Genomic DNA, 24,800 nt, shown 5'->3' on the forward strand with positions numbered 1-24,800 from the left:
TCTCAGGCCAAGGCCCCGAACGCTGTGGTGCTGGTGGTCGGGACTCACCTGGACTTAATCGAAAGCAAATTCCGCGTGGAGAGGATCGCGACCCTACGCGCCTACGTGCTGGCGCTGTGCCGCTCGCCCTCCGGGTCCCGGGCCACCGGCTTCCCTGACATCACTTTCAAACACTTGCAGTGAGTGGCCCAGGGCTTCCCGCTCGCTCTCTTGTCCGTCTTCCCCGGGGGAATGCCTGGGGACTGCCCGTGAAGGGCACCTAACCAAGGGCCTCTTCCGGAGTAAAGGGGTGGTGGCCACAGGGCCCTGAGGCAGCTAACGGTGTGGCGGGGCAGGGCCTGGTGACACTCTCTCTGTGTGCCCTTCCCGAGTCCCCCCAGCACCCCGGTGCTCAGTGCTGAGCATGCACAGCCCCTCACAGATGCTACTCTCTGCTCAAGAAGAGACCCCTGGCCCTCACATTGGGACTGGGTGGTCCAGGCGGGGCTGGGATGGGTGGGGGTGCCGCTGGGGGTGGGGCAGGATGGGGCAGTGCTCTGAGCTTGCCCTTCTCCCACCTCCCGTCCTGGGGCTGTCACAACAGCTCTGCAGGGTATGTGTTGTACCCATTTTGCAGGTGATGAAACTGAGGCTTAGTGAGTTAAGTAACCGTCCCCTGATGGGGATAAAGAGTGCACAGCTGTGGCTGTGCTCGTAGCCTTTGGGTTCCCTTACTCTGGGGGGAGTCCCACGGGCATGGCTGGCTGCACAGGTCACCCTGGGGACAGGCCCACCTAGATCAGAAGGTAGAATTCCCCCCATACCCTTGAGAACGTCCCCTGGGGACTGTGACCATAGGAGCGCTAGCTCTGGGTCAGAAACCGGGGTTCAACCAGAGTCGGCTCGTTTTCCGACGTGTGCCCTCGGGTGGGGGCGGGGTGGCCGCCTCACTGGCTCCCTCCGCACGGTGGGCTCACTGGGGAGACAGAGAGCAGCGCGTGTCCTCGGGCAGGCGGCCACCTCACTGTCCCCTCCGCACGGTGGGCTCACTGGGGAGACAGAGAGCAGCGCGTGTCCTCGGGCGAGGACGGGGCGGCCACCTCACTGTCCCCTCCGCACGGTGGGCTCACTGGGGAGACAGAGAGCAGCGCGTGTCCTCGGGCGAGGACGGGGCGGCCACCTCACTGTCCCCTCCGCACGGTGGGCTCACTGGGGAGACAGAGAGCAGCGCGTGTCCTCGGGCGAGGACGGGGCGGCCACCTCACTGTCCCCTCCGCACGGTGGGCTCACTGGGGAGACAGAGCAGCGCGTGTCCTCGGGCGGGGACAGGGCGGCCACCTCACTGTCCCCTCCGCACGGTGGGCTCACTGGGGAGACAGAGAGCAGCGCGTGTCCTCGGGCAGGCGGCCGCCTCACTGTCCCCTCCGCACGGTGGGCTCACTGGGGAGACAGAGAGCAGCGCGTGTCCTCGGGCGGGGACGGGGCGGCCACCTCACTGTCCCCTCCGCACGGTGGGCTCACTGGGGAGACAGAGAGCAGCGCGTGTCCTCGGGCGGGGACGGGGCGGCCACCTCACTGTCCCCTCCGCACGGTGGGCTCACTGGGGAGACAGAGAGCAGCGCGTGTCCTCGGGCGAGGACGGGGCGGCCACCTCACTGTCCCCTCCGCACGGTGGGCTCACTGGGGAGACAGAGAGCAGCGCGTGTCCTCGGGCGGGGGCGGGGCGGCCACCTCACTGTCCCCTCCGCACGGTGGGCTCACTGGGGAGACAGAGAGCAGCGCGTGTCCTCGGGCGAGGACGGGGCGGCCACCTCACTGTCCCCTCCGCACGGTGGGCTCACTGGGGAGACAGAGAGCAGCGCGTGTCCTCGGGCGAGGACGGGGCGGCCACCTCACTGTCCCCTCCGCACGGTGGGCTCACTGGGGAGACAGAGAGCAGCGCGTGTCCTCGGGCGGGGGCGGGGCGGCCACCTCACTGTCCCCTCCGCACGGTGGGCTCACTGGGGAGACAGAGCAGCGCGTGTCCTCTGGCGGGGACGGGGCGGCCACCTCACTGTCCCCTCCGCACGGTGGGCTCACTGGGGAGACAGAGCAGCGCGTGTCCTCGGGCGGGGACAGGGCGGCCGCCTCACTGTCCCCTCCGCACGGTGGGCTCACTGGGGAGACAGAGAGCAGCGCGTGTCCTCGGGCGGGGGCGGGGCGGCCACCTCACTGTCCCCTCCGCACGGTGGGCTCACTGGGGAGACAGCAGCGCGTGTCCTCTGGCGGGGACGGGGCAGCCGCCTCACTGTCCCCTCCGCACGGTGGGCTCACTGGGGAGACAGAGAGCAGCGCCTGGTGCAGGGCCCTCAGCACCTGCTCAGCGCCGAGTAAGACCCGAGAAACCTCTCTGTGTCCGTGTTTCACGAGACCTCCCCGACTCGCCGGGGGCCGGGCTGAAACAGGCGCTGGAGACGCCACGAGACCGGCCAGAGGGGGGGAGGGTTGACCAATGAGGTCCGTCTCTCTTGCAACTCCCAGCGAGATCTCCTGTAAGAGCCTGGAAGGCCAGGAGGCGCTGCGGCAGCTGATCTTCCACGTCACGTGCGGCATGAGGGACGTGGGCAGCACCATCGGCTGCCAGCGGCTCGTCGGGAGGCTGGTGGGTCCCCCCCATCCCCGTGACACCGGGGGGGGGGCGGCGCTCCCTGCGCGTGACATCCCCGTGACACCAGGGGGGGGGGGCGCTCCCTGCGCGTGACATCCCCGTGACACCAGGGGAGGGGGGGGCGCTCCCTGCGCGTGAGGCATCCGCACATCCCTCTCTGCTGCGTCCCCAGGCTCCATGGTCCCCCCCGGGGCGAGCATTTCTCAGAGGGAGGGGACAGATAGGGACAGGAGGTGAAACGTGCCCCCCCCCATGCAGCCGGCAGGCTGGCGCCCCTGGGGACCTGAGACACACACACACACACACACACACACACACACGCCCACCTGTCCCCACAGGTCCCCAGGAGCTACCTGAGCCTCCAGGAGGCCGTGCTGGCCGAGCAGCAGAGACGAAGCCTGACTGACGATGTCCAGTACCTAACGGACAGACAGCTGGAGCAGCTGGTGGAGCAGACACCCGACAACGACATCAACGACTACGAGGACCTGCAGTCCGGTGGGTGGGCCAGGGGGCGGGCGGGCGGGCGGACAGCAGAGAGGCGCAGGCACGCCCCCCCCCCAAGAAGCGGAACTCGAATTTTCTACCACTCTGCATGTGCGCCGTGGATATTGACTTCCAGGGCACAATTAAATTCTAACAGGGAGGCGAACTTGCAAAGATCTCCATGAAAAACTCCCAGGTATCCCTCACCCCCTGCTCAAAGGCCAAACTAAGATTCATAGTAAAAGAACCTCTTAAAGCCAGGGTTGAAGAATCCTCAAAACCCAGGGATCCTCAGAAGTTATGGTAAATGGATTACCTCCTGAGCCTAGCTGAGAGAAGGAGTGGAAAATTGGAATCCAGAGCACAGATATAGGATTGTCTTTTCAAAGAAGAGAGATACTTCTCTAGACCCTCAGAAGTTATGAAACACCTAAAAGGGAGAGGGAGAGAGGAAGAGGGAGACAGAAACATGGATCCGTCCTTTATGTGCCCTGACCAGGATCGAACCGGCGACCTCTGTGCTTCAGAGTGATGCTCTAATAACCAACAGAGTTATCCGGCTAGGGCTCTATTTCTTTTTTTTTTGATTACCACCGTCTGGTGAATCTGCTCATTGGTGATTTTGCTTCTGAGAAAACCTTTTTTGTTCTTTGGATCCAACATTATGTAATAAAAACTGTTTCAAATCTTTTAATTAAAAAAAAAAAAAAAAAAAAAGGTCTCCATGAATGACAGAGATCAACCGACTGCCGCTCTCCCCATTGGCAGTGACGTCAGCATGTGGGCACCTGTCCCAAGGGCAGCCAGACATTCTGATGCGTCCACATGTTGATCGCCTCCTAGGAGGACTGGGTGGCCCAGCCCCCGGGGGGGTCCGTCACCCCAGGGTCCCCTTTGCCCTCCGTCCGACGCGGCTGCCCCCTTCTCTGTGCAGCCCTCAGCTTCCTCATTGAAACCGGCGCCCTGCTGCACTTCCCCGACACCAGCCACGGCCTGAGGAACCTCTACTTCCTCGACCCCATCTGGCTGTCCGAGTGCCTGCAGAGGATCATCAACATCAAAGGCTCCCGGTCAGTGGCCAAGAACGGGGTGATCCGGGCGGAGGACCTCAGGATGCTGCTGGTGGGGACCGGCTTCACGCAGCAGACGGAGGAGCAGTATTTCCAGTTCTTGGCCAAGTTTGAAATTGCCCTGCCTGTCGCCAACGACAGGTGAGTCCACGGAGACTGGGCTGTGTGGACCACTCCAACGAGGGGGGAGTTGGGGCCGGGGAGGCTGGGGGCTTGAACAGGCGTCCCAGGGATGGGCTCTGGTGACGACCTGCCTGTCTCAGCTAGCTGTTTCTTCCTGTGCGGTGGGTGTCTCTTTTCATTAGGTTCAACGACAACTGTTTATTGAAAAGGTGTGGGCAAACATACAAGGATGGAATTAAAAATAACTTTGAGGGGCCCTGGCTGGATGCCTCAGCTGTAGAGCGTTGGCCCGGCATGTGGAAGTCCCGGGTTTGATTCCCGGCCAGAGCACATAGGAGAAGCGCCCATCTGCTTCTCCACCCCTCCCCCTCTCCTTCCTCTCTGTCTCTCTCTTTCCCTCCCACAGCCAGGGCTCCACTGGAGCAAAGTTGGCCCGAGCGCTGAGGATGGCTCCACAGCCTCGGCCTCAGGCCCTAAGAAGAGCTCGGTTGCTGAGCAACAGAGCAACACCTCAGATAGGCAGAGCATCACCTCCTGGTGGGCATGCTGGGTAGATCCCAGTCAGGCGCATGCAGGAGTCTGTCTGCCTCCCCTCTTCTAACTTCGAAAAAATACAAAAACAGACAAACAAAAAAAAACTTTGGGGAAGGTTCACCTTTTAGGGGGTTGATTGCTTGGTTGTTTGGTGAATAAAGAGAGAGTAAGTGACAAGGATGTACGTGCTAATGACACGGTCCAGCTTCAAAATGCTGGGAGCCACGTGGGTCTGATCCAGTGATGCTCTGACCCAAGCCAGCGTGGTCCTTGGGGCCTTCTCACCCTAATGTCAGTGTTGGCCACTTCCTGGGTCTGAGGCTGATGTTGGCCAGTAGCCTGGACCCCAAATTCACAGACCTTTTCCACCTGTCCCGGGGCAGAACAGGACCTACCGTAGAATGTGTCACCACCAACCTGACCCCCACCCAACCCCGGGGCTCTGGGAGGATGTTGTCTGGAGACGCCTGGGGAGCTGATTTGGACCCTGGGCATCCCGCCCAGAGATTCTGTTAGCCATGACTGGTCTTCCCAAGAGCCAGCCCCGGGCCACCTCCACCTGGGTCCCCACCCAGATTTCCACTCAGCCTTGTGACTAAGGGAGGGGACCTCAGTCCGTCTGGCTGCCCTGCCCCTGTCGAGTGAGTCCTAAAAAGAGAAACCGCCTGACCTGTGGTGGCACAGTGGATAAAGCGTCGACCTGGAAATGCTGAGGTCGCCGGTTCGAAACCCTGGGCTTGCCTGGTCAAGGCACATATGGGAGTTGATGCTTCCAGCTCCTCCCCACCTTCTCTCTCTCTCTCTCTCCCCCTCTCTGTCTTTCTCTCTCTCTTCTCTAAGAATGAATAAATAAAATTTAAAAAAAAAAACTTATAAAATAAAAAAAAATAAAAATAAAAATAAATAAAAAATAAAAAGAGAAACCACGAAACAGAATTCGAAACCCACGTGATCCCTCATATCGTGGCCCCAGGGTGTCCCGGGGTCCACGAACAAGCACACAGCGAGGCGGCCTCTGAGTTTATGATGTTGCCAGGATCTGACCATTCATTGTCTGGTCGCTTTTTCAGCAAGAGTGAGGGCACATCAGCACCCAGTGTAAGCAAGTCCATTAGTTCTTTACGGACGCCCACTGGAACCCCCAAATCAGCCTGCTCACTGCCAAGGCCTCCCAGAGGCTCCCGGTGCCGTCTTCAGAACAAGGAGCCGGGATGCCTCTGTCGGAGTCCCAGGAATAACATCTGAAGAGAGAGGCACTCCAGCTGGGGCGGTTGGGAAGGTCCTTTCCTCCGAGGTCTGAGAAGGCTGAGGACCTAAACCTTCCCCCCCTCCCCCCTGCAGGCCTCCCCTGCCTCCCCTGCACGGGGGGGGGGGGGGCGCTGCCCACCCACCAGCAACCCTGCCCGCTGGGCGGGTGTTCTTTCTCTTCTCAGCTGACGGGGTGGGAGTGACATCGCAGCATCGCCCTGTGTGTAAGATGCTGAGCCACGATCGGTGGCCGTGTGCACAGCCGACCAGGCCACCCCTGACTTGCCTACAATAGCTTCTGGAGCCTCTTCCAGAAAGTTCTAAAGACATTTTCTTGGACCTACACTGATGTAGTTTAAGAGGATTCCTAGAGCCCGAGGCGAAGCCTTCCATTAAGAAAAGGACACACCCGATCTCCACCCTGAGCCTGTCCCTCAGGGACCCGCTGTGGAGGGACCTCCCCGGTGTCAGCTGTTTTCCGATGACCACAGCTGGGGAGGGCTCTCCGTGACACGGTGACTCAGCACTTTTATGACGGGCATGGGTGCGCTCATAAAACAACCCCCCTTGTGCACAAACAGCCTTGCTCTAACTTGAAAGGCAACCATGTCGTCTCAACCAGCCAAGAACAATAAATACCTTCGAAAGGCAAAAAACGTTTACTCTGACCCCCCCCCCCCAGTCTCCTCATTGTCCTTGGGAACCGTGCGGCTGTGTTTGGTTTTCCTTCGCTGCCCCAAGTCAATTGTAAGCGATCCCCCCTCCCCCCCCCCCCTGCCCACCGCAGTCTGGTTTACAGGGGTCAGCGGCGATGCTGGTGTGCTTGGTCTGATGCGGTGACCGCTGACCGCAGATGGCTTGATGCCTTCCTCAGCCTTCCTCTGATCTCTGTCTTAGAGACCTCGACAGATACGGCCCTGGTGCATTGACGCTTGGAGTATAAACTGACCTCTCTTTCTCAAGATAAAACGCCGACCGACGCCCTGGGGAGATGGCACCTGGGCCCCCAGGCCCGTGTGCTCAGTCGGTTAGAGCGTTGTCCCGAAGCGCTAAGGTTGTGGGTTCAACCCCCAGTCAGGGAGCATGTTGGAGGCAACCAAGGACTGAACAACTAAATGAAACAACAAATGTATGCTTCTTGCTCTGTCTCTCTCTCTCTCTCTCTCTCTCTCTCTCTCTCAAAATTAATCAATTAAGAAAAAGAAAGAAAGAAAAGGCCCCCGGGCTGTCTGCCGGGGACAGGGCCCAGTAGCAGAGGGATGTCGGGGTTCACAGTCCTTTTTCCCATGTTGCACAGCTATCTCCTGCCGCACCTCCTTCCATCCAAGCCGGGCCTGGACACTCACAGCATGCGGTACCCCACGGCCAACACCATCCAGAGGGTGTTTAAGATGAGCTTTGTCCCCGTTGGCTTCTGGCAAAGGTTCATAGCACGGATGCTGATCAGCTTGGCAGAGATGGACCTCCAGGTAAATGGCAGTCTCTCTGTGGTTGGGGGTTGGGTGGGTGCAAGTGAGGCACCTGCTACTGTGCCCTCCAGGGAGTGCAATGCCCTTTGCTGCAAGGGCTTCACCCACAAAAAACCCTTACCGCCAGCAAAACTGCTGACTTCAGCCAAGGAGGCAAGCTCGGTGTGGCCCTGCTAAGCCAGCAGACTCATTTGAACCATTCTGTGGACATCAAATCCGTACCTAGCTGGCTTAGACGTAATAATACTCCTTTAAGAGCAGAGGCTTCCCGGCCCTGGCCGGTTGGCTCAGCGGTAGAGCGTCGGCCTAGCGTGCGGAGGACCCGGGTTCGGTTCCCGGCCAGGGCACACAGGAGAAGCCCCCATTTGCTTCTCCACCCCTCCGCCGCGCTTTCCTCTCTGTCTCTCTCTTCCCCTCCCGCAGCCAAGGCTCCATTGGAGCAAAGATGGCCCGGGCGCTGGGGATGGCTCTGTGGCCTCTGCCTCAGGCGCTAGAGTGGCTCTGGTCGCAATATGGCGACACCCAGGATGGGCAGAGCATCGCCCCCTGGTGGACAGAGCGTCGCCCCCATGGTGGACGTGCCGGGTGGATCCCGGTCGGGCGCATGCGGGAGTCTGTCTGACTGTCTCTCCCCGTTTCCAGCTTCAGAAAAAAAAAAAAAAAAAGAGCAGAGGCTTCCCTGCCCAGGCAGTGGCGCAGTGGATAGAGCATCGGACTGGGATGCGGAGGACCCAGGTTCGAAACCCCAAGGCTGCCAGCTTGAGCGCAGGCTCATCTGGTTTGAGCAAAGCTCACCAGTTTGAATCCAAGGTCACTGGTTGAACAAGGGGTCACTCAGTCTGCTGTAGCCCCCCCACCCCCGGTCAAGGCACATATGAGAAAGCAATCAATGAACAACTAAGGTGCCGCAACGAAAAATTGATGCTTCTCATCTCTCTCCCTTCCAGTCTGTCTGTCCTTATCTGTCCCTCTCTCTGTCTCTCTCTGTCTCTGTCACACACACACACAAAAAAAAGAGCAGAGGTTAACCCACATCCAAGTCCCCTGGAGGGCTGGGCCCCACTCAGAGGTCCCCATTCAGTGACTGTGGCCTGGGACCCAGGAATGAGCAGAGCTGACCATTGTCCCGGGTAATGTCTGGGGCTTGGGGACCATGCTTGGAGAAGCTTGGCTTTCGACCATGGGTTTGCCACAGAAACTGCACTAGACCCACCCAGGCGGGCTTGTGACAGGCACAGACCAGATCCCGGACCGTTTAAATCAAACTCTGTGGGCGTGGCACCCAGACAGTAGGCTCCCGGTCAACTCCACTGTCCACTCAAGTTTGAACGTGGTCTGGAAACCATGACAGCCTCGCCCACGGAGGTATTTTCTGGCTATCTGTCCGTCCATAGCAATGTCATGCGAGACAATAACAGGGCAGTGGTATTTGTCAAGAGTTGGTTCTCAGTGTTCCGGGCCGGCAGAATCGGCCTCACCTGGGAACTTGTTGGAAATGCAGATTCCTGGGCCACCAGACCTCCACGCATCGGGGGGGGGGGTCTGTTGTTGTTGCCTTTTTTTTTTTTTTTTAGATTTTATTTTATTGATTTTAGAGACAAGAGGGAGCAGGAAGCATCCACTCATAGCAGTTGCTTCTTATATGTGCCTTGACCAGGCGAGCCCGGAGTTTCGAACTGGCGGCTCAACGCTCCAGGTCGATGCTCTACCCACTGTGCCACCACAGGTCAGGCCCAGTGCTCTGTTTTCCACAAGCCTTCCAGAAGGTTCTGACCCCACTCTACAGGGGCGAGAATCCCTGTCCTCATCCTGGACAGCCCTTCAATTGAGATTCCATTCAGAATGAGTTTGCTTTTACCACCGTCTAATGAAACAAAGGCTTTTGTGGAATTACAGCTTCTTGGCTAAATACAAGTATTTTTTTAATCTTCCCATTTTATTGAAATGCTAAATAGTAAAGTGAGAGGCTGCGGACTATAACTGTCACGGCCTGCATTGGCAGGGCAGCTGGTGAAGGGAGCATGTCTAGGAGCTGGCCATGTGACGGTCCCCAGTGGGTCAGTCCGCCCTCGCTTTGAACTCTTCCTCCCGCCGTGGTCTTAAGTGGGAGGTCACGTCGTCGTCGTGTGAGGCCTGAGCTCCCAAGTGGGCTCCCTAAGGGGGGATTGGTGAGGGGGAGGCCGTGAGGGGCCCAGGTGGGCATGCTAGGGGGCACCCTTCCCAATGTCATCCCTCACTCAAAATTAGGAAAAGGGGTCCTATTGAAATTCAGATGAGGAGGAGAAAGGAGTTTGGTCTCCAGAGCAATCAACAGTATGCAAATTCAAGAAATGCCTGAGATGCCCGCTTTCTACCTACGGAATGTAGCAGAGTTGGGTGGTCAGACAGCCCCAGGAACCTTGAACTATTCACACACCCCCCGCAGGTGGTCAGTGCGTCCAGTTCCTTCGTTTTGAAAGCAATCCCTCCATGCAAAACACTCAGATTGTGAGCCCATAACCCTACTGCTACAAATCTGAACTGAGGAAATCATCTGAAATCTCCTCCTCTATGTGCCTCTGGCCTGTTTGAAGGAGCAAAAGATTGGAAGCCAACCTGAGCATTGGAAGAAAAGAACGTTCAGAAAATGACGACGCTTTATAAAACAGCGCGCTTTGGAAGAACACATTTTTCCATAGGAGTTTTTAAAGGCACCGGAAAACGCATCATCGCTTTCAAGAATGTCCCAAGTTAGAAATCCAAAATTAAAGATGTTTAGAAAATTAGAAGTAGTCAATTAGAAAAGATGGCCTCAGCTGTTTTTAATAAACATATACCCAAATCTTCCCCCCGCCCTTCTTTCCTTGAGAACTTGTTCTCCGCCAAGGTATTTTCCTAGACCTCAGACATTGTGAACCCGCACTTCTGACATGTGTGTGTCCAGGGTGTGTTGGGTGTTCAAAGAAGCCTGCTAAGTGCCAGTCACATGTGAAAATACACCCAAGTCTTCCTACCCATCTTTGCTAGGTGGTGGTGGTTTATTTTCCTGCCTATCTTTTCTTGTATTTTTCTCATTTTTTTTTTTTTTTTTTTTTTGTATTTTTCTGAAGCTGGAAACGGGGAGAGACAGTCAGACAGACTCTCGCATGCGCCCAACCGGGATCCACCTGGCACGCCCACCAGGGGGCGACGCTCTGCCCACCAGGGGGCGATGCTCTGCCCATCTGGGGCGTCGCTCTGTTGCAACCAGAGCCACTCTAGCGCCTGGGGCAGAGGCCAAGGAGCCATCCCCAGCGCCCAGGCCATCTTTGCTCCAATGGAGCCTCGGCTACGGGAGGGGAAGAGAGAGACAGAGAGGAAGGAGAGGGGGAGGGGTGGAGAAGCAGATGGGTGCTTCTCCTATGTGCCCTGGCCGGGAATCGAACCTGGGACTTCTGCACGCCAGGCCAACGCTCTACCACTGAGCCAACCGGCCAGGGCCTTTCTCATTTCTTAACATACATTTTTTTTTTTTTTTTTTTTGGCTTGCAAAACCAGGGAGGAATAGATTTGGAGGACAAACAAAGCATGTTTTCAACCTACTGGGGCCACTGTTCTCAGGGTATCCCGGAGACCCCTTCCCACCACGCCGCGTTTAACTTGGCAGCTGGTCGAGCCGTGCAGAGAGAGAGATGGGGTGCAGAGGGCGGACTCAGTTATTTATCACTGGCGGGCCCCAGCCGGCATCCTCAGAGCTCTGCCCAGGGCCAGCGAGGAGCCCGGAATCCTTAAGCAGGGTCCTTTTCTCTCTGTGTCTTTTCAGCTTTTTGAAACCAAGAAGAATACTAAGAGCAGGCACCGGAAGGTCACCATCTACAGCTTCGCTGGGAACCCGAGGAATCGCTGCAGCACCTTCCGAGTGAAGAGAAATCAGACCATCTACTGGCAGGAAGGCCTCCTGGTCACTTTTGACGGGGGCTACCTCAGGTAGGGACACCTAGTGGGGGTCACCGAGGTGCCTCCATCGGGGGCAGGGGAGAGACTGTCCACTTGGTGTCTTGTTCTGCCCCCGAGAGCGGCTCATCGCGGCAGTTTGCTACAAATAGGACACACACACACCCTGCAAAATGCCCCAGAAGATCCCCATATCCTTAGCCCTCCTTCTCTTCCCTTGTAAGGTACAAAAAGGCAAGGCGGAGTGTGGTGACCAGCCCAGGACTCGAGGGAAGCGGATGGTCACTGCGCTCCGGCACCCACCGTGGTCACTTAGTTGACACCCACCCCTTGTCCTAAGACCTGAGACCCTACATGACATCATTGGTTCCAAGTGAAACCTAAGATAGATACCTTCCTCGGCTCCTTTTTCCTATTTTCTTCTTCTTTCTTTCTTCCTTCCTTCCTTTCTTTTTCTTTCTTTCTTTCTTTCTTTCTTTCTTTCTTTCTTTCTTTCTTTCTTTCTTTCTTTCTTTCTTTTGAGAAAGAGAGAGATAGACATCAAGTCAGCTCAACAGGTCTCATACGTAGATGGTTTTAATTGGGTTCAGCAAACACAAGATTGTGTCATAGCTACAGTGAATTTATTTTCAAAAGTCGTCTTCAGCTCTCTGAGGAAAGAAGAGGAGAGATGGTATTTTTTTTTTTTTTAAGTTTTGCCAATGCTATTTCGCAGGTAATAAAAGGTTTACAAAGCTGTAGTTTAGAAAACATTTGGCATATGACTTGCTCCCAGACACAGAGCTAGTTGTAACAGAGCAAAATGACATCCAGGAACAGACCTACAGATGTGTCATTTAGCCTGGTGACAAAGAGGGAGAGCTCAGTGGTCCTATTTCAACAGAGAGCTGCTTGGGAAAAGTCAATCTAACGAATCTTTGCCTCATACTGTATGCGCAGGTGTATCAGCTCACTTGCGAAGGTGAGCGTAAAGAAGAAAATTACTGGGAGAAATATCAGTTCTTCACAATAGAGAGCGTCCTTTTGGGAGGTATTTTTGTTTGTTTGTTTGTTTTCATTTAGAGCATTTTTGTAATTTTTCGATGATGACATACAATATTATATTAGTTTCAGGTGTACCTCCTAGCGATTAGTCATTATAATACCGTACTAAGTGATCATCCCCATCAATCTCGTACCCACCTGACACCATAGGCCATTGTTAGGATATTATTGGCTATATTTCCTGTGACATACTTGACACCCCTGTGACCATTCGGTAACAACCAATTTGTACTTTTTTTTTAATTTTTATTTATTGATTGATTTTTTTATAGAGACAGTGAGTGAGTCAGAGAGAGGGATAGACAGGGACAGACAGACAGGAACGGAGAGAGATGAGAAGCATCAATCATTAGTTTTTCATTGCGCGTTGCAACACCTTAGTTGTTCATTGATTGCTTTCTCATATGTGCCTTGACCGTGGGCCTTCAGCAGACTGAGTAACCCCTTGCTCGAGCCAGCAACCTTGGGTCCAAGCTGGTGAGCTTTGCTCAAACCAGATGAGTCCGCGCTCAAGCTGGCGACCTCGGGGTCTCGAACCTGGGTCCTTCCGCATCCCAGTCCGATGCTCTATTCACTGCGCCACCTCCTGGTCAGGCCAATTTGTACTTTTTAATCTCTTCGAGGTTGTCACCCAGCCACGTCACATCCCTCCCACCTGGCGACCATCAGTCTCTTCTCTGTACCTATGAGTTTGTTTCTGTTCTGCCTTTTTGTTAGTTTTATCTTTTTTTTTTTTTAATGACAGAGACAGAGAGACAGAGAGAGGGACAGATAGGGACAGACAGGCCAGAAGGGAGAGAGATGAGAAGCATCAATTCTTCGTTATGGCTCCTTATTCTCCTTAGTTGTTCATTGATTGGTTTCTCATGTGCCTTGACGGCGGGGGGCGGGGCTGCAGCAGAGTGAGGGACCTCTTGCTCAAGCCAGCAACCTTGGGCTCAAGCCAGCGACCTTGGGCTCAAGCCAGCAACCTTGGGCTCAAGCCAGCGACCTTGGGTTCAAGCCAGCAACCTTGGGCTCAAGCCAGCGACCTTTGGGCTCAAGCCGGGGACCGTGGGGGCATGTCTCTGATCTCATGCACAAGCCAGTGACCCCGTGCTCAAGCCGGATGAGCCCGCACTCAAGTCGGTGACCTCAGGGTTTTGAACCTGGGTTCTCCGTGTCCCAGTCCCACGCTCTGTTCACGGCACCACCGCCTGGTCAGGCAGTTTTGTCTTTTTATAATTATTTGCTGATTTTTATATATTTATGGCCACTTTATTATTTATAATTTTTATCTCCCCCCCCCCTTCTTCTTCTTGAAGAAGAGCCTTTAACATTTCATGTGATACTGGTTTGGTGGTGATGAACTTCTTGTCCGGGAAGTTCTTTCTATGTCTTTTGATTCTAAATGACATCTTTGCTGGATAGAGTTATCTTGGTTGTAGGTCCTTGCTTTTTACCCTTTTGACTATTTCTTGCCCCTCCCTTCTGGCCTGCAAAGTTCCCACTGAGAAGTCCGCTGACAGTCTTAGGGGAGCTCCCTGGCAGGTCCCTAACTCCCTGCTTTTCTCTTGCTCCGTTTGAGGCGCTCTCTCTGTCTTTAACCTTTGACGCTTAGTTGTGATGTGTCTGGGAGTGGGCCTCTTTGGGTTCATCTCCTTCGGGACTTGTCTGTCTATGGGAAGTCACTTTATTTGTGGGCCTAATTTTGGCCACTCTTGGTGCCTGGTGCCTTCGTGTAGATGTTACCAGATGGTTGTCACTTGGCTGATAAGAATCCTGTTGTTTGGAGAAGAAAGAATCCCCCCCACACACACCCCACCCCTGGTCACACCTAAGGGCCAGATCCCAGCTTGCACATTCCTTACGGCAAACCCTCATTATGTCCATTTCACCATGTTAGGGGCAGTATGGGGACAAGGCAGGGCCATGCACACAAGTACATAAATTCAGGGACCCCCCGGGGCAGCCACAGGAACCCTGGGGAGGGGGGATGATGGGTTCTTGCCCTGAAGGCAGGGAGACCATCCCAGGGTCCCCCACAGCCAGATCACACTGGACTCCTTTTTTCTCTCTGGGTTACAGCGTGGAATCCTCGGACGTGAACTGGAAAAAGAAAAAAAGTGGAGGAATAAAAATAATTTGCCAGTCAGAAGTGAGGGACTTCTCAGCAATGGCTTTTATCACAGACCATGTCAACTCCTTGATTGATCAGTGGTTTCCCGGTAAGAGGACATTCCTGAACCCAAGTCTTGACTCACGTTAATACAGCCGACCCTTGAACAAAGTGCATTTGAACCGCGGGAGTCCACTTCTATGCAGATTTTTAAAATTAATACACAGTGGGCCTTCGTATCCATGGGTTTTACATCCCCGGGTTCAACCTGCTGTGATTGACAGCGGTGTTGGGTACCCGTGACCGCAGAGGGCCGACTGTATGCATGGTTCTGCGCCGTTTTAGAGAAGGGACTGGGGCATTCGTGGATTTTGGTCCCTGCTGGAGTCCTGCAACCAACCCCCCATGGATACCAAGAGACGGCTGTAGTTAAATTTGGGGGGAGTCACAAGTTATATACAGATTTTCAGCTGCACAGGGTCAGTGCCCCTAAACCCTGCATTGCTCAAAGCTAACCTGTATTTTTTTAAAGGTTATTTTTTATTAATTGATTTGAGAGAAGGGGAGAGAAGAGAGAGAAACATCAATTTGCTGTTCCACTTATTTTACGCATTCATTGGTTGATTCTCGTATGCGCCCTGACCGGGGATCGAACCCGCAGCCTTGGCGTAGTGGGCAACGCTCTAACCAACCGAGCTACCCAGCCAGGGCTATATTTCTTCATAAATTGGGGTAGAGGGGGCTCCTTATTTGGGGAACAGAAATCCCACTGATATTCAGCCTCCCAAGGAAATCGGAGCTGTAAGTGCCCTTGGGCAGAGTCCTGTCCCCTGGGGGGGTCCAGCTTTGGGCGGGGGCTGTGAGGAAGGCATAGGTCATCCCAGACCCCGCAGGGCATGTGCCTGTCCTCCTCCTGGCTGCCCACAATGTGTGGGGAGGACAGTGACCCTGGAAGCACGCACGGTCCAGGAGGACCCTCCCTGGGAACCTTGCTGTCTTGTTTACACAGTGAGGACAGTGCTGTTGGAGTCTGGAGGGCTGGGGGACAGAGATAGAGCTTTCTCCCTCGTGCGGGGGGGGGGGGGGGAGGGAGGCACACCTGCCAAGAGCCCCCATCCTCCTCCCCTGCCTTCCCTCTCACCGCCAAATCCCACAGGGGCTCGACTACCCACACGGCCCTTCTGGGACCCTTTGACAGTCCACCCAAAGAAAATACTCTTTGAAGTGAAGCTTTTAAGGTCCTTTGTTTGTTTTGCTACTGGAGTGGAGACAAACCCACAGGGCGTTCTGCAGCAGGGAGGCCTCCCTGGTGTTTGGGGGGCAAAATCAGGCAGCCTCTTCCCCGGTGGTGAGCCCTCAACCTCTGAAGGCCGGTGGCCAGGCAAACAGAGAGTGGGGTTGGAGTCCAAGCACCGCCTCCGGACCGCTGGCCGGCCCTCTAGCCTCCCTGAGCCAGGCTCCTTACAGCACGCCGTCCCTGCACCCGGGAGGAAGTGTTTCCAGACAGTGACGGGGGGCATGCACGCTGCAGACCCAGGGCCTGGGTCCTCTGGGCTCCTTACAGCACGCCGTCCCTGCACCCGGGAGAAAGTGCTGCCGGACAGTGACAGGGGGCGTGCAGGCTGCAGACCCAGGGCCTGGGTCCTGTGGGCTCCTTACAGCACGCCGTCCCTGCACCCGGGAGGAAGTGCTTCCAGACAGTGACGGGGGGCGTGCAGGCTGCAGACCCAGGGCCTGGGGTCCTCTGGGCTCCTTACAGCACGCCGTCCCTGCACCCTGCACCCGGGAGGAAGTGCCTCCAGACAGTGACAGGGGGCGTGCAGGCTGCAGACCCAGGGCCTGGGTCCTCTGGGCTCCTTACAGCACGCCGTCCCTGCACCCGGGAGGAAGTGCTTCCAGACAGTGACAGGGGGCGTGCAGGCTGCAGACCCAGGGCCTGGGTCCTCTGGGCTCCTTACAGCACGCCGTCCCTGCACCCTGCACCCGGGAGAAAGTGCTGCCGGACAGTGACAGGGGGCGTGCAGGCTGCAGACCCAGGGCCTGGGTCCTCTGGGCTCCTTACAGCACGCTGTCCCTGCACCCGGGAGGAAGTGCTTCCAGACAGTGACAGGGGGCGTGCAGGCTGCAGACCCAGGGCCTGGGGTCCTCTGGGCTCCTTACAGCACGCCGTCCCTGCACCCTGCACCCGGGAGAAAGTGCTGCCGGACAGTGACGGGGGGCGTGCAGGCTGCAGACCCAGGGCCTGGGTCCTCTGGGCTCCTTACAGCACGCCGTCCCTGCACCCGGGAGGAAGTGCTGCCGGACAGTGACAGGGGGCATGCACGCTGCAGACCCAGGGCCTGGGACCTTTGGGCTCCTTACAGCACGCCGTCCCTGCACCCGGGAGGAAGTGCCTCCGGACAGTGACAGGGGGCGTGCAGGCTGCAGACCCAGGGCCTGGGGTCCTCTGGGCTCCTTACAGCACGCCGTCCCTGCACCCTGCACCCGGGAGGAAGTGCTGCCGGACAGTGACAGGGGGCGTGCAGGCTGCAGACCCAGGGCCTGGGTCCTCTGGGCTCCTTACAGCACGCCGTCCCTGCACCCTGCACCCGGGAGGAAGTGCTTCCGGACAGTGACGGGGCATGCAGGCTGCAGACCCAGGGCCTGGGTCCTCTGGGCTCCTTACAGCACGCCGTCCCTGCACCCGGGAGGAAGTGCCTCCGGACAGTGACAGGGGGCGTGCAGGCTGCAGACCCAGGGCCTGGGTCCTCTGGGCCTTGGTGGGAAGGTGACCTACAAGGAAAAAACCTTCGAGAGCAACTTAAGAGAAGGCACTTGGGTGTATGAGTTGGGACGGCTGGGGGCACAGGGTGCTTGGCCATCCACGGGGATCCTCTAGGCCAGTGGTTCTCATAGCAGGTGCCACTCGGGGTTTGACTGGGGCCAGGGATGCGCTCGCATTAGACAGGATGGCCCCAGGTGAGGGCCTGAGACGGGGCTGCCTGGAGACACCACCACCAGCCGGCCGGCGAGATGTTCTACGCAGGGGCCCCAAACAGCAGGTGTGCCAGGAGGTTCTGGGCGTCCACCCCTCACCCTGCACAGAACAGGCCGTCTCTCACCCCAAGGGTGCTCCCCCACAGGGCGGTTTGGTTGGGGCACCGCCTTCCCAAGGCGTGCGGAGCAGCTGTCTCCTGCCCGGGGGAACCCGTGTAAAATGACTAGGTTTTTGTCCCGTGTAATTTGCAGTCATCTCTCCCTCCGCGTTCCTTTTCTACAAAGAATCACGGTAATTGCAAGCCACAGGTTTCTAATTTTAACAACGGCTCCTGATGGGTTGCGGTCGGGCCATTGGAGCCTGGCGTAACTCGGGCCCAGCCCGCGGTGCCCTGTTGGAAGGCCGGCTGTGCCCTGTGCAGGAGGGATGCCCAGCCTCCAGGCCCCTCCCAGCCGGCCTGCTCAGGGTCCCGACCCCCCACCCCCCACCCTGGTGGCTGTCTAGCCTGTGTGCATCTCTCAGGAGGGAGGATAGAGCTCTCCAAACAGGAGCCCAAGGGAAGTAGCCATGTTTCAGCCAGGCAAGAGCAGACAGACAGACCCTTTCCCGGGAAAGGCCCCCCCTGAGTGAGTAGGGTGCTGCTGCTGCTCGGGGACCCCCCTGCTACCTCTGCAGCGTGACCTGCCTCCCGCTCTGTCCCCGTGCAGCCCTGACGGCCACGGAGAGCGATGGGACCCCGCTCATGGAGCAGTGCGTGCCCTGCCCGGTCTGCGAGAGCTCCTGGGCGCAGCACGCGGGCGCCGGCGAGACATCGGAGGGCATGCAGTACTTCGACATGGAGGACTGCGTGCTGACAGCTATCGAGCGGGACGTCATCGCCTGCCCGCGGCACCCCGACCTGCTCGTGCCTCTCCAGGAGCTGGTGCCCGAGCTGTTCATGACGGACTTCCCCTCCAGGTATGCCACCCCGGCCCCACTCCACACGGTGCCCGCCCACGAGGCCAGCAGCTGCCGTAGCCACCGCTTCCCCGCCCTGTCTCAGGCGACGTGTAGGGTCCTGTCCTGGGCTTACCTGCAGGGGACCGGTCGTGGCTTTCCATGTGAGGCCACACAGGCCCCGCTGGGCAGAGCGCCCCAAAATTCACTGGGTCTAATCTAAGACCATAACTGCACAGAGAGTCCGGGAAAAACAGAAAATGTTTTGTGGTCCCATTACACAGGGAACCATCCCCAAAATCCAAGTGCTCGGTCAAAGATGGAAGCTTCCGTAGCCATGGAAACCGGAAGCTGGGATCTTGTCTCCCTGGAGACAATCTGACATCGGTGGTTACTTACGACTTCGCTGGAGTGGTGAAGTCTTGTGAGGTTCTCATTCAATGTATTGCTATATCTAGTTTCTTAAAAGAAAATGAAAGTTTAAGGGGGGGGAAAGGGAGAAAAAGATTGAATTCTCGCTTCTCCAAATTGCTCCCCTACCCCAAGAACATGACTGTGAAGGACTCGGTGATATTGTAGAATTGGGGCTCCAAAGCCTGCTTCTGGGCGAGTCTATTAAATCAAGAAATTGCTTCCCATGCTGGATAATTGCCACCCCCCCCCCGTTCTTTCCCACACCCGCGGCTCCCTCGTCAGGGAAAATGCCAGCTCAACACCCCTCTTCTGCAAAATGGTTTTCCTTTATTCCTGGACCTTTAACATGAGAATTACGGTTTCTTGGAGACCACATGCAGAGTTTTGTCTGTGTGAATCGGGTTGGGTTGTGAGGGAGGCATACCGTGTAGGCCATCCCCAAGTTTTATTTTTTTTATTTTAATTATTTTATTGATTTGAAAAAGAGAGAGAGCCTGACCTGTGGTGGCACAGTGGATAAAGCGTCGACCTGGAAATGCTGAGGTCACTGGTTCGAAACCCTGGGCTTGCCTGGTCAAGGCACATATGGGAGTTGATGCTTCCAGCTCCTCCCCCCTTCTCTCTCTCTCTCTCTCTCTCTCTCTCTCTCTCTCTGTCTCTCCCTCTCCTCTCTCAAATGAATAAATTAAAATAAATAAATAAATAAAAATGAAAAAGAGAGAGGAAGGGAGAGAGAGAGAGATGAGCATCAACTCATTACTCCACTTAGTTGTGTGATTCAGTTGTGCACTCATTGATTGCTTCTCATACGTGCCCTGACCGGGAGGTCAAACCCCCAACCTCTGGTGCACCGGGACGACACTTCATCCACTGAGCACCTGGCCAGGGTCCAAGGTTTTAGAAATTATTTATTTTTAAATTTTTCTTAAGTGAGAAGCGAGGAGGCAGAGAGACAGATTCCCACACGCACCCTGAGCGGGATCCACCTGGCAAGCCCTCTACCAGGCAATGCTCTGCCCATCTGGAGCCACTGCTCTGTTGTTCAGCAACCAAGCTAGGGGGAGGTCATGGAGCCATCCTCAGCGCCCGGGGCCAACATGCTCCAACCAAGCCATGGTTGCAGGAGAGGGAGAAAGAGATATAGAGAGAGAAAAAGCAAGAGGAAGACAGGCAGAGAAGCAGATGGTCGCTTTTCCTGTGTGCCCTGACCTGGAATTTAACCCAGGACTTCCACATGCCAGGCTGATGCTCTGCCGCTGAGCCGAGACTCATGATGTTCTGTGCTTCCACTCAACTTGGGCAGTGGCGTCTGAGATATTGAGTCCATGAGGCCATACTGCCTGCCCTGGACAAGTTTGGTTCTCCTTGCACAGGCTGGGGCGTGGGTCATAAACCAGGTTGCCTGTCAAGATGTCAGATAGCGCCTGACTAGGCGGTGGCCCAGTGGATAGAGTGTTGGACTGGGATGCAGAAAACCCAGGTTCGAAACCCCGAGGCTGCCAGCTTGAGTGCAGGCTCATCTGGTTTGAGCAAAATCCCACCAGCTTGGACCCAAGGTCTCTGGCTTGAGCAAGGGGTTACTCGGTCTGCTGAAGGCCCATGGTCAAAGCACATATGAGAAAGCAATCAGTGAACAACTATGGTGCCACAACGAAAAACTGAAGATTGATGCTTCTCATCTCTCTCTGTCCCTGTCTGTCCCTCTCTCTCTCTGACTCTCTCCGTCTCTATGTAAAAAAAAAAAAAAAAGCCCTGGCCGTTTGGCTCAGCGGTAGAGCGTCGGCCTGGCGTGCGGGGGACCCGGGTTCGATTCCCGGCCAGGGCACATAGGAGAAGCGCCCATTTGCTTCTCCACCCCCCCCCCTCCTTCCTCTCTGTCTCTCTCTTCCCCTCCCGCAGCCAAGGCTCCATTGGAGCAAAGATGGCCCGGGCGCTGGGGATGGCTCCTTGGCCTCTGCCCCAGGCACTAGAGTGGCTCTGGTCGCGACCCCCCGGAGGGGCAAAGCACCCCCCCTGGTGGGCAGAGCATCGCCCCTGGTGGGCGTGCCGGGTGGATCCCGGTCGGGCGCATGCGGGAGTCTGTCTGTCTGTCTCTCCCTGTTTCCAGCTTCAGAAAAATACAAAAAAAAAAAAAAAAAAGTCAGATAGCCCTACACCCTGATCAGCAGGATCCGCGATCCAACACAGGCTCTCTGAAAACATGGGAGGGGGCCCCCTCCACGGCCCCGGAACACCAGGCTCCCTCCCCTGGGAGTTCGGGCAGGGGGGCGTCTGTTCTGACGGGCACCGCGCCCTCCGCAGGCTCTTCCTGGAGAACACCAAGCTGGAGCACAGCGAGGACGAGGGCAGCGTCCTGGGCCAGGGCGGCAGCGGCACCGTCATCTACCGGGCACGGTACCAGGGCCAGCCCGTGGCGGTGAAGCGGTTCCAGATCAAGAAATTCAAGAACTTCTCAAACGCCCCGGCAGGTAACCAGGGCCCTGCCCCGTTTCCTCCTGGCGGAGGGGCCTGTGCTTCCTCGGTCCCGACTCCGAGCCGCCCGTGGGGGGGGCCTGGGGCAGGGGGCGTCGGTGAGGAGCACATTCCCAGAGGCATCGGGGGAAGGTCCTAGTGCAGGTTTGACGTCACCACCACTGCCCAGAGACCTCCGGCCTGTGGCTGATAGGAGGGTGGGAGTCCTGTCTGTCCTTGGCGGTCCTGGCCACTGGGTTGGGCGTAAACCGGGCAGCAGAGCCCAGACCCTCAGCATCCTGGCGAGTGGGCAGTCAGGGGCCTGGTGATGACGTGTCGCCCGGGTCAGGCAACGAACAGGGCTGGGAATGCAGAACTGGAGTAAGATAGAACCGTGACCCTCCTACGGCCAGCGTCAGGGTGGGGTGAGGACTGCAGGATGGCCGTCCAGATGACAGAGGTGGGGACATGCACATACACAGCCCTCCGCTGATGAGGCGGGAGCCAACAAATGTGGTGGGGACAGGTTTGGCACCTGAGGAGGAGGAGGGGGCGGTGGAGGAGGGGGCTTGTTCCCAGCCTGGAAAGCCTCAGGAATGCCCCATTTGGGTGTTGCAACTCCAGATATTTTGATGGACTTGGGATAAAAATCCCAGCGCCCCCGGGCCTCTCCCAAGTGTGGCCGGGACCCTCACCCACTTCCCGTCATTTGCCCCCCGCCCCGCCCCGGGGCCACGCTGACGGGCCGCGCCGCCCCCTGCAGACACCATGCTGCGGCACCTGCGGGCCACGGACGCCATGAGGAACTTCTCGGAGTTCCGGCAGGAGGCCAGCATGCTGCACGCCCTGCAGCACCCCTGCATCGTGTCCCTCGTTGGCATCAGCATCCACCCCCTCGGCTTCGCCCTGGAGCTCGCCCCGCTGGGCAGCCTCAACACCGTGCTGTCCGAGAACGCCAAAGGTGCCCGCCGGTCCGGGGACCCTCCGCCGCGGGTGGGCCCGACGCTCCTGGGAGGCCCGAGAGTCCAGGGTGGACAGCGAGGGTTCCAGGGGACTCCCCCTCCAGCCCGGCCTGGCTGTCTGGGGCGGGGCACGGCTGACCCCCCCCTACCCCGGGCTCACAGCGCCACCGCCCTGCGGGTGAGGAGACGCCCCTCGCCAGGTCTACACCTAGGTGGTGGCATCAGTGAGGCTGGAGGAGCTCATGCTTTGGAGTCAGAGAGAAGTGGGTTCGAGTCCCGGTTCTCCACCATAACCCAGGAGGTTGCTTAATTTACCCACCGGTCAAAGGAGAAAGATCGTGCCCCCCCCCACCCCCATGGGCAGGCTGTCGAACAGGAGCCTGGTACCCACAAGCTATCCAGACGAGTAAATTCCTCCCTGGACTGTGGTGGACCACCTGTGTTCACTCTTGTTAAAACTCTGAGACCCTGGGGTCAGTCTCATCCCACCTTTTTTTTTTTTTTTTTTTAACAAAATTTTAAAATAACTAAATACCAAAGAGCTCACCAAGGGAGACAGGTAACTGTCTTTTGACTTAGTAAAAAGAAATGCAGTTAGAATCAATTCTCTCTGCTCGGTGGGAGAGGCTTTTGTTTTTAATTTTTTCTTTTTTCTTTCTTTTTTTGTATTTTTCTGAAGCTGGAAACGGGGAGAGACAGTCAGACAGACTCCCGCATGCGCCCGACCAGGATCCACCCAGCACGCCCACCAGGGGGCGACGCTCTGCCCACCAGGGGGCGATGCTCTGCCCATCCTGGGCGTCGCTATGCTGCGACCAGAGCCACTCTAGTGCCTGGGGCAGAGGCCAAGGAGCCATCCCCAGCGCCCGGGCCATCTTTGCTCCAATGGAGCCTCGCTGCAGGAGGGGAAGAGAGAGACAGAGAGGAAGGAGAGGGGGAGGGGTGGAGAAGCAGATGGGCGCTTCTCCTGTGTGCCCTGGCCGGGAATCGAACCCTGGACTTCTGCACACCAGGCCGACGCTCTACCACTGAACCAACCGGCCAGGGCCTGTTTTTAATTTTTTCATTGATTTGAGAGGGAGTGAGGGAGGGGGAGCAAGGGCGAGGGAGAGAGAGAGGGAAGCATCAACTCATTGCTCCACTCAGTTGTTCCGTTTACTTGTACTCTCATTGGTCGCTTCTCACGCGTGCCCTGACTGGGTGTTGAACCCGCGATTTCGGCACGCCAGGATAATGCCCAATCCACCGAACCACCTGTCCGTGGCAAGTTTGTTTTGTTTTGTTTTTTTTTTTAATAAAGCTCTTATACCAGCAACGTGCCCCTGGACAGTCGAGAAACTTTGGCCTGAGATGAACTCTATGCATTTTGAATCCTTGCTCTTTTAATCAAAAGGCCAATTCCAGGACAGAGATGCCATGAAGGAAACCACAACAGCAGGCATTTCTGCCCTAAATAATGTTTTGCTTAAGAAGGTCACTCTCAGCCCTGGCCAGGTAGCTCGGTGGATTAGAGCTCCATCCCAAAGTGTAGAGGTTGCAGTTTCAATCCCCGTTCAGGGCACTTACAGGCACAGATCAATGTTCCTCTCTTTCTCTCTCTCTCTCTAAAATCAATCAATAATGAAAAAGAAAGAAAGAAAGAAAGAAAAGGAAGGAGGGAGGGAGGAAGGGAAGGAGAGAAGGGAGGGAGGGAGGGAGGAAGGGAAGGAGAGAAGGGAGGGAGGGAGGGAGGGAGGGAGGGAAGGAAGGAGAGAAGGAAGAAACGAGAGAAGGGAGGAAGGAAGGGTCTCCATCTCTCCTGGCACCCAGCGTGGAGAATAACAAGAACATAGGAGCAGAACAGAGAGTATTTGGGGATCCAGGAGGTCAGAAAAGGGGGCCATTGTGACAATGACCGTTTGCTGTGTTTTTCTTTGCAAAGATTCTTCCTTTATGCCCCTGGGGCACATGCTCACCCAAAAAATAGCCTACCAGATTGCATCTGGCCTGGCCTACCTGCACAAGAAAAACATCATCTTCTGCGACCTCAAGTCAGACAACATTCTGGTCTGGTCTCTGGACATCAAGGACCACGTGAACATCAAGCTCTCGGACTACGGCATCTCGCGGCAGTCCTTCCACGAGGGCGCCCTGGGCGTGGAGGGCACGCCTGGCTATCAGGCCCCCGAGATCCGGCCTCGCATCGTGTACGACGAGAAGGTACCCACCCAGCCCGCCGTCGACCCCTGGCCCAGCCCAGCCCCGCAGCTCAGGAACTCAGGGTCCAGGGAGGCTGCCCCAGCTGCACCTGTGACCTCTGGGCTCTGTGTCCCTCCCACTCCACCCCCACACCGATGGATCCTTGAGTCATTACTTCAAGAATGCCCTAAGCATGCGAGAGTTCACTCAGCACCTGGGGCTGTGAACCAAGATAGAAAAGGCAAATCCGAGTGACAAAAATAAGAGTGTCT

The 24,800-nt window shown here is 56.8% G+C and overlaps 1 protein-coding gene across 1 annotated transcript in view; it reads left to right on the plus strand.

Annotated features, from left to right (window-relative positions):
• The window catches only part of LRRK1 (leucine rich repeat kinase 1), a 98,893-nt gene that overhangs the window by 62,813 nt on the left and 11,280 nt on the right, over nucleotides 1–24,800 (plus strand). Inside the window, exons 19-29 of the mRNA XM_066355407.1 lie at nucleotides 7–179; nucleotides 2,500–2,620; nucleotides 2,965–3,124; nucleotides 4,047–4,323; nucleotides 7,385–7,556; nucleotides 11,338–11,501; nucleotides 14,580–14,719; nucleotides 18,295–18,544; nucleotides 21,239–21,405; nucleotides 22,152–22,349; nucleotides 24,272–24,549. Coding sequence (XP_066211504.1) covers nucleotides 7–179; nucleotides 2,500–2,620; nucleotides 2,965–3,124; nucleotides 4,047–4,323; nucleotides 7,385–7,556; nucleotides 11,338–11,501; nucleotides 14,580–14,719; nucleotides 18,295–18,544; nucleotides 21,239–21,405; nucleotides 22,152–22,349; nucleotides 24,272–24,549 — 2,100 coding nt within the window. The remainder of the gene's footprint in view (nucleotides 1–6; nucleotides 180–2,499; nucleotides 2,621–2,964; nucleotides 3,125–4,046; nucleotides 4,324–7,384; nucleotides 7,557–11,337; nucleotides 11,502–14,579; nucleotides 14,720–18,294; nucleotides 18,545–21,238; nucleotides 21,406–22,151; nucleotides 22,350–24,271; nucleotides 24,550–24,800) is intronic.

Source organism: Saccopteryx leptura, chromosome 13 (genome assembly GCF_036850995.1).
Source record: "Saccopteryx leptura isolate mSacLep1 chromosome 13, mSacLep1_pri_phased_curated, whole genome shotgun sequence".
NCBI lineage: Eukaryota > Metazoa > Chordata > Mammalia > Chiroptera > Emballonuridae > Saccopteryx > Saccopteryx leptura.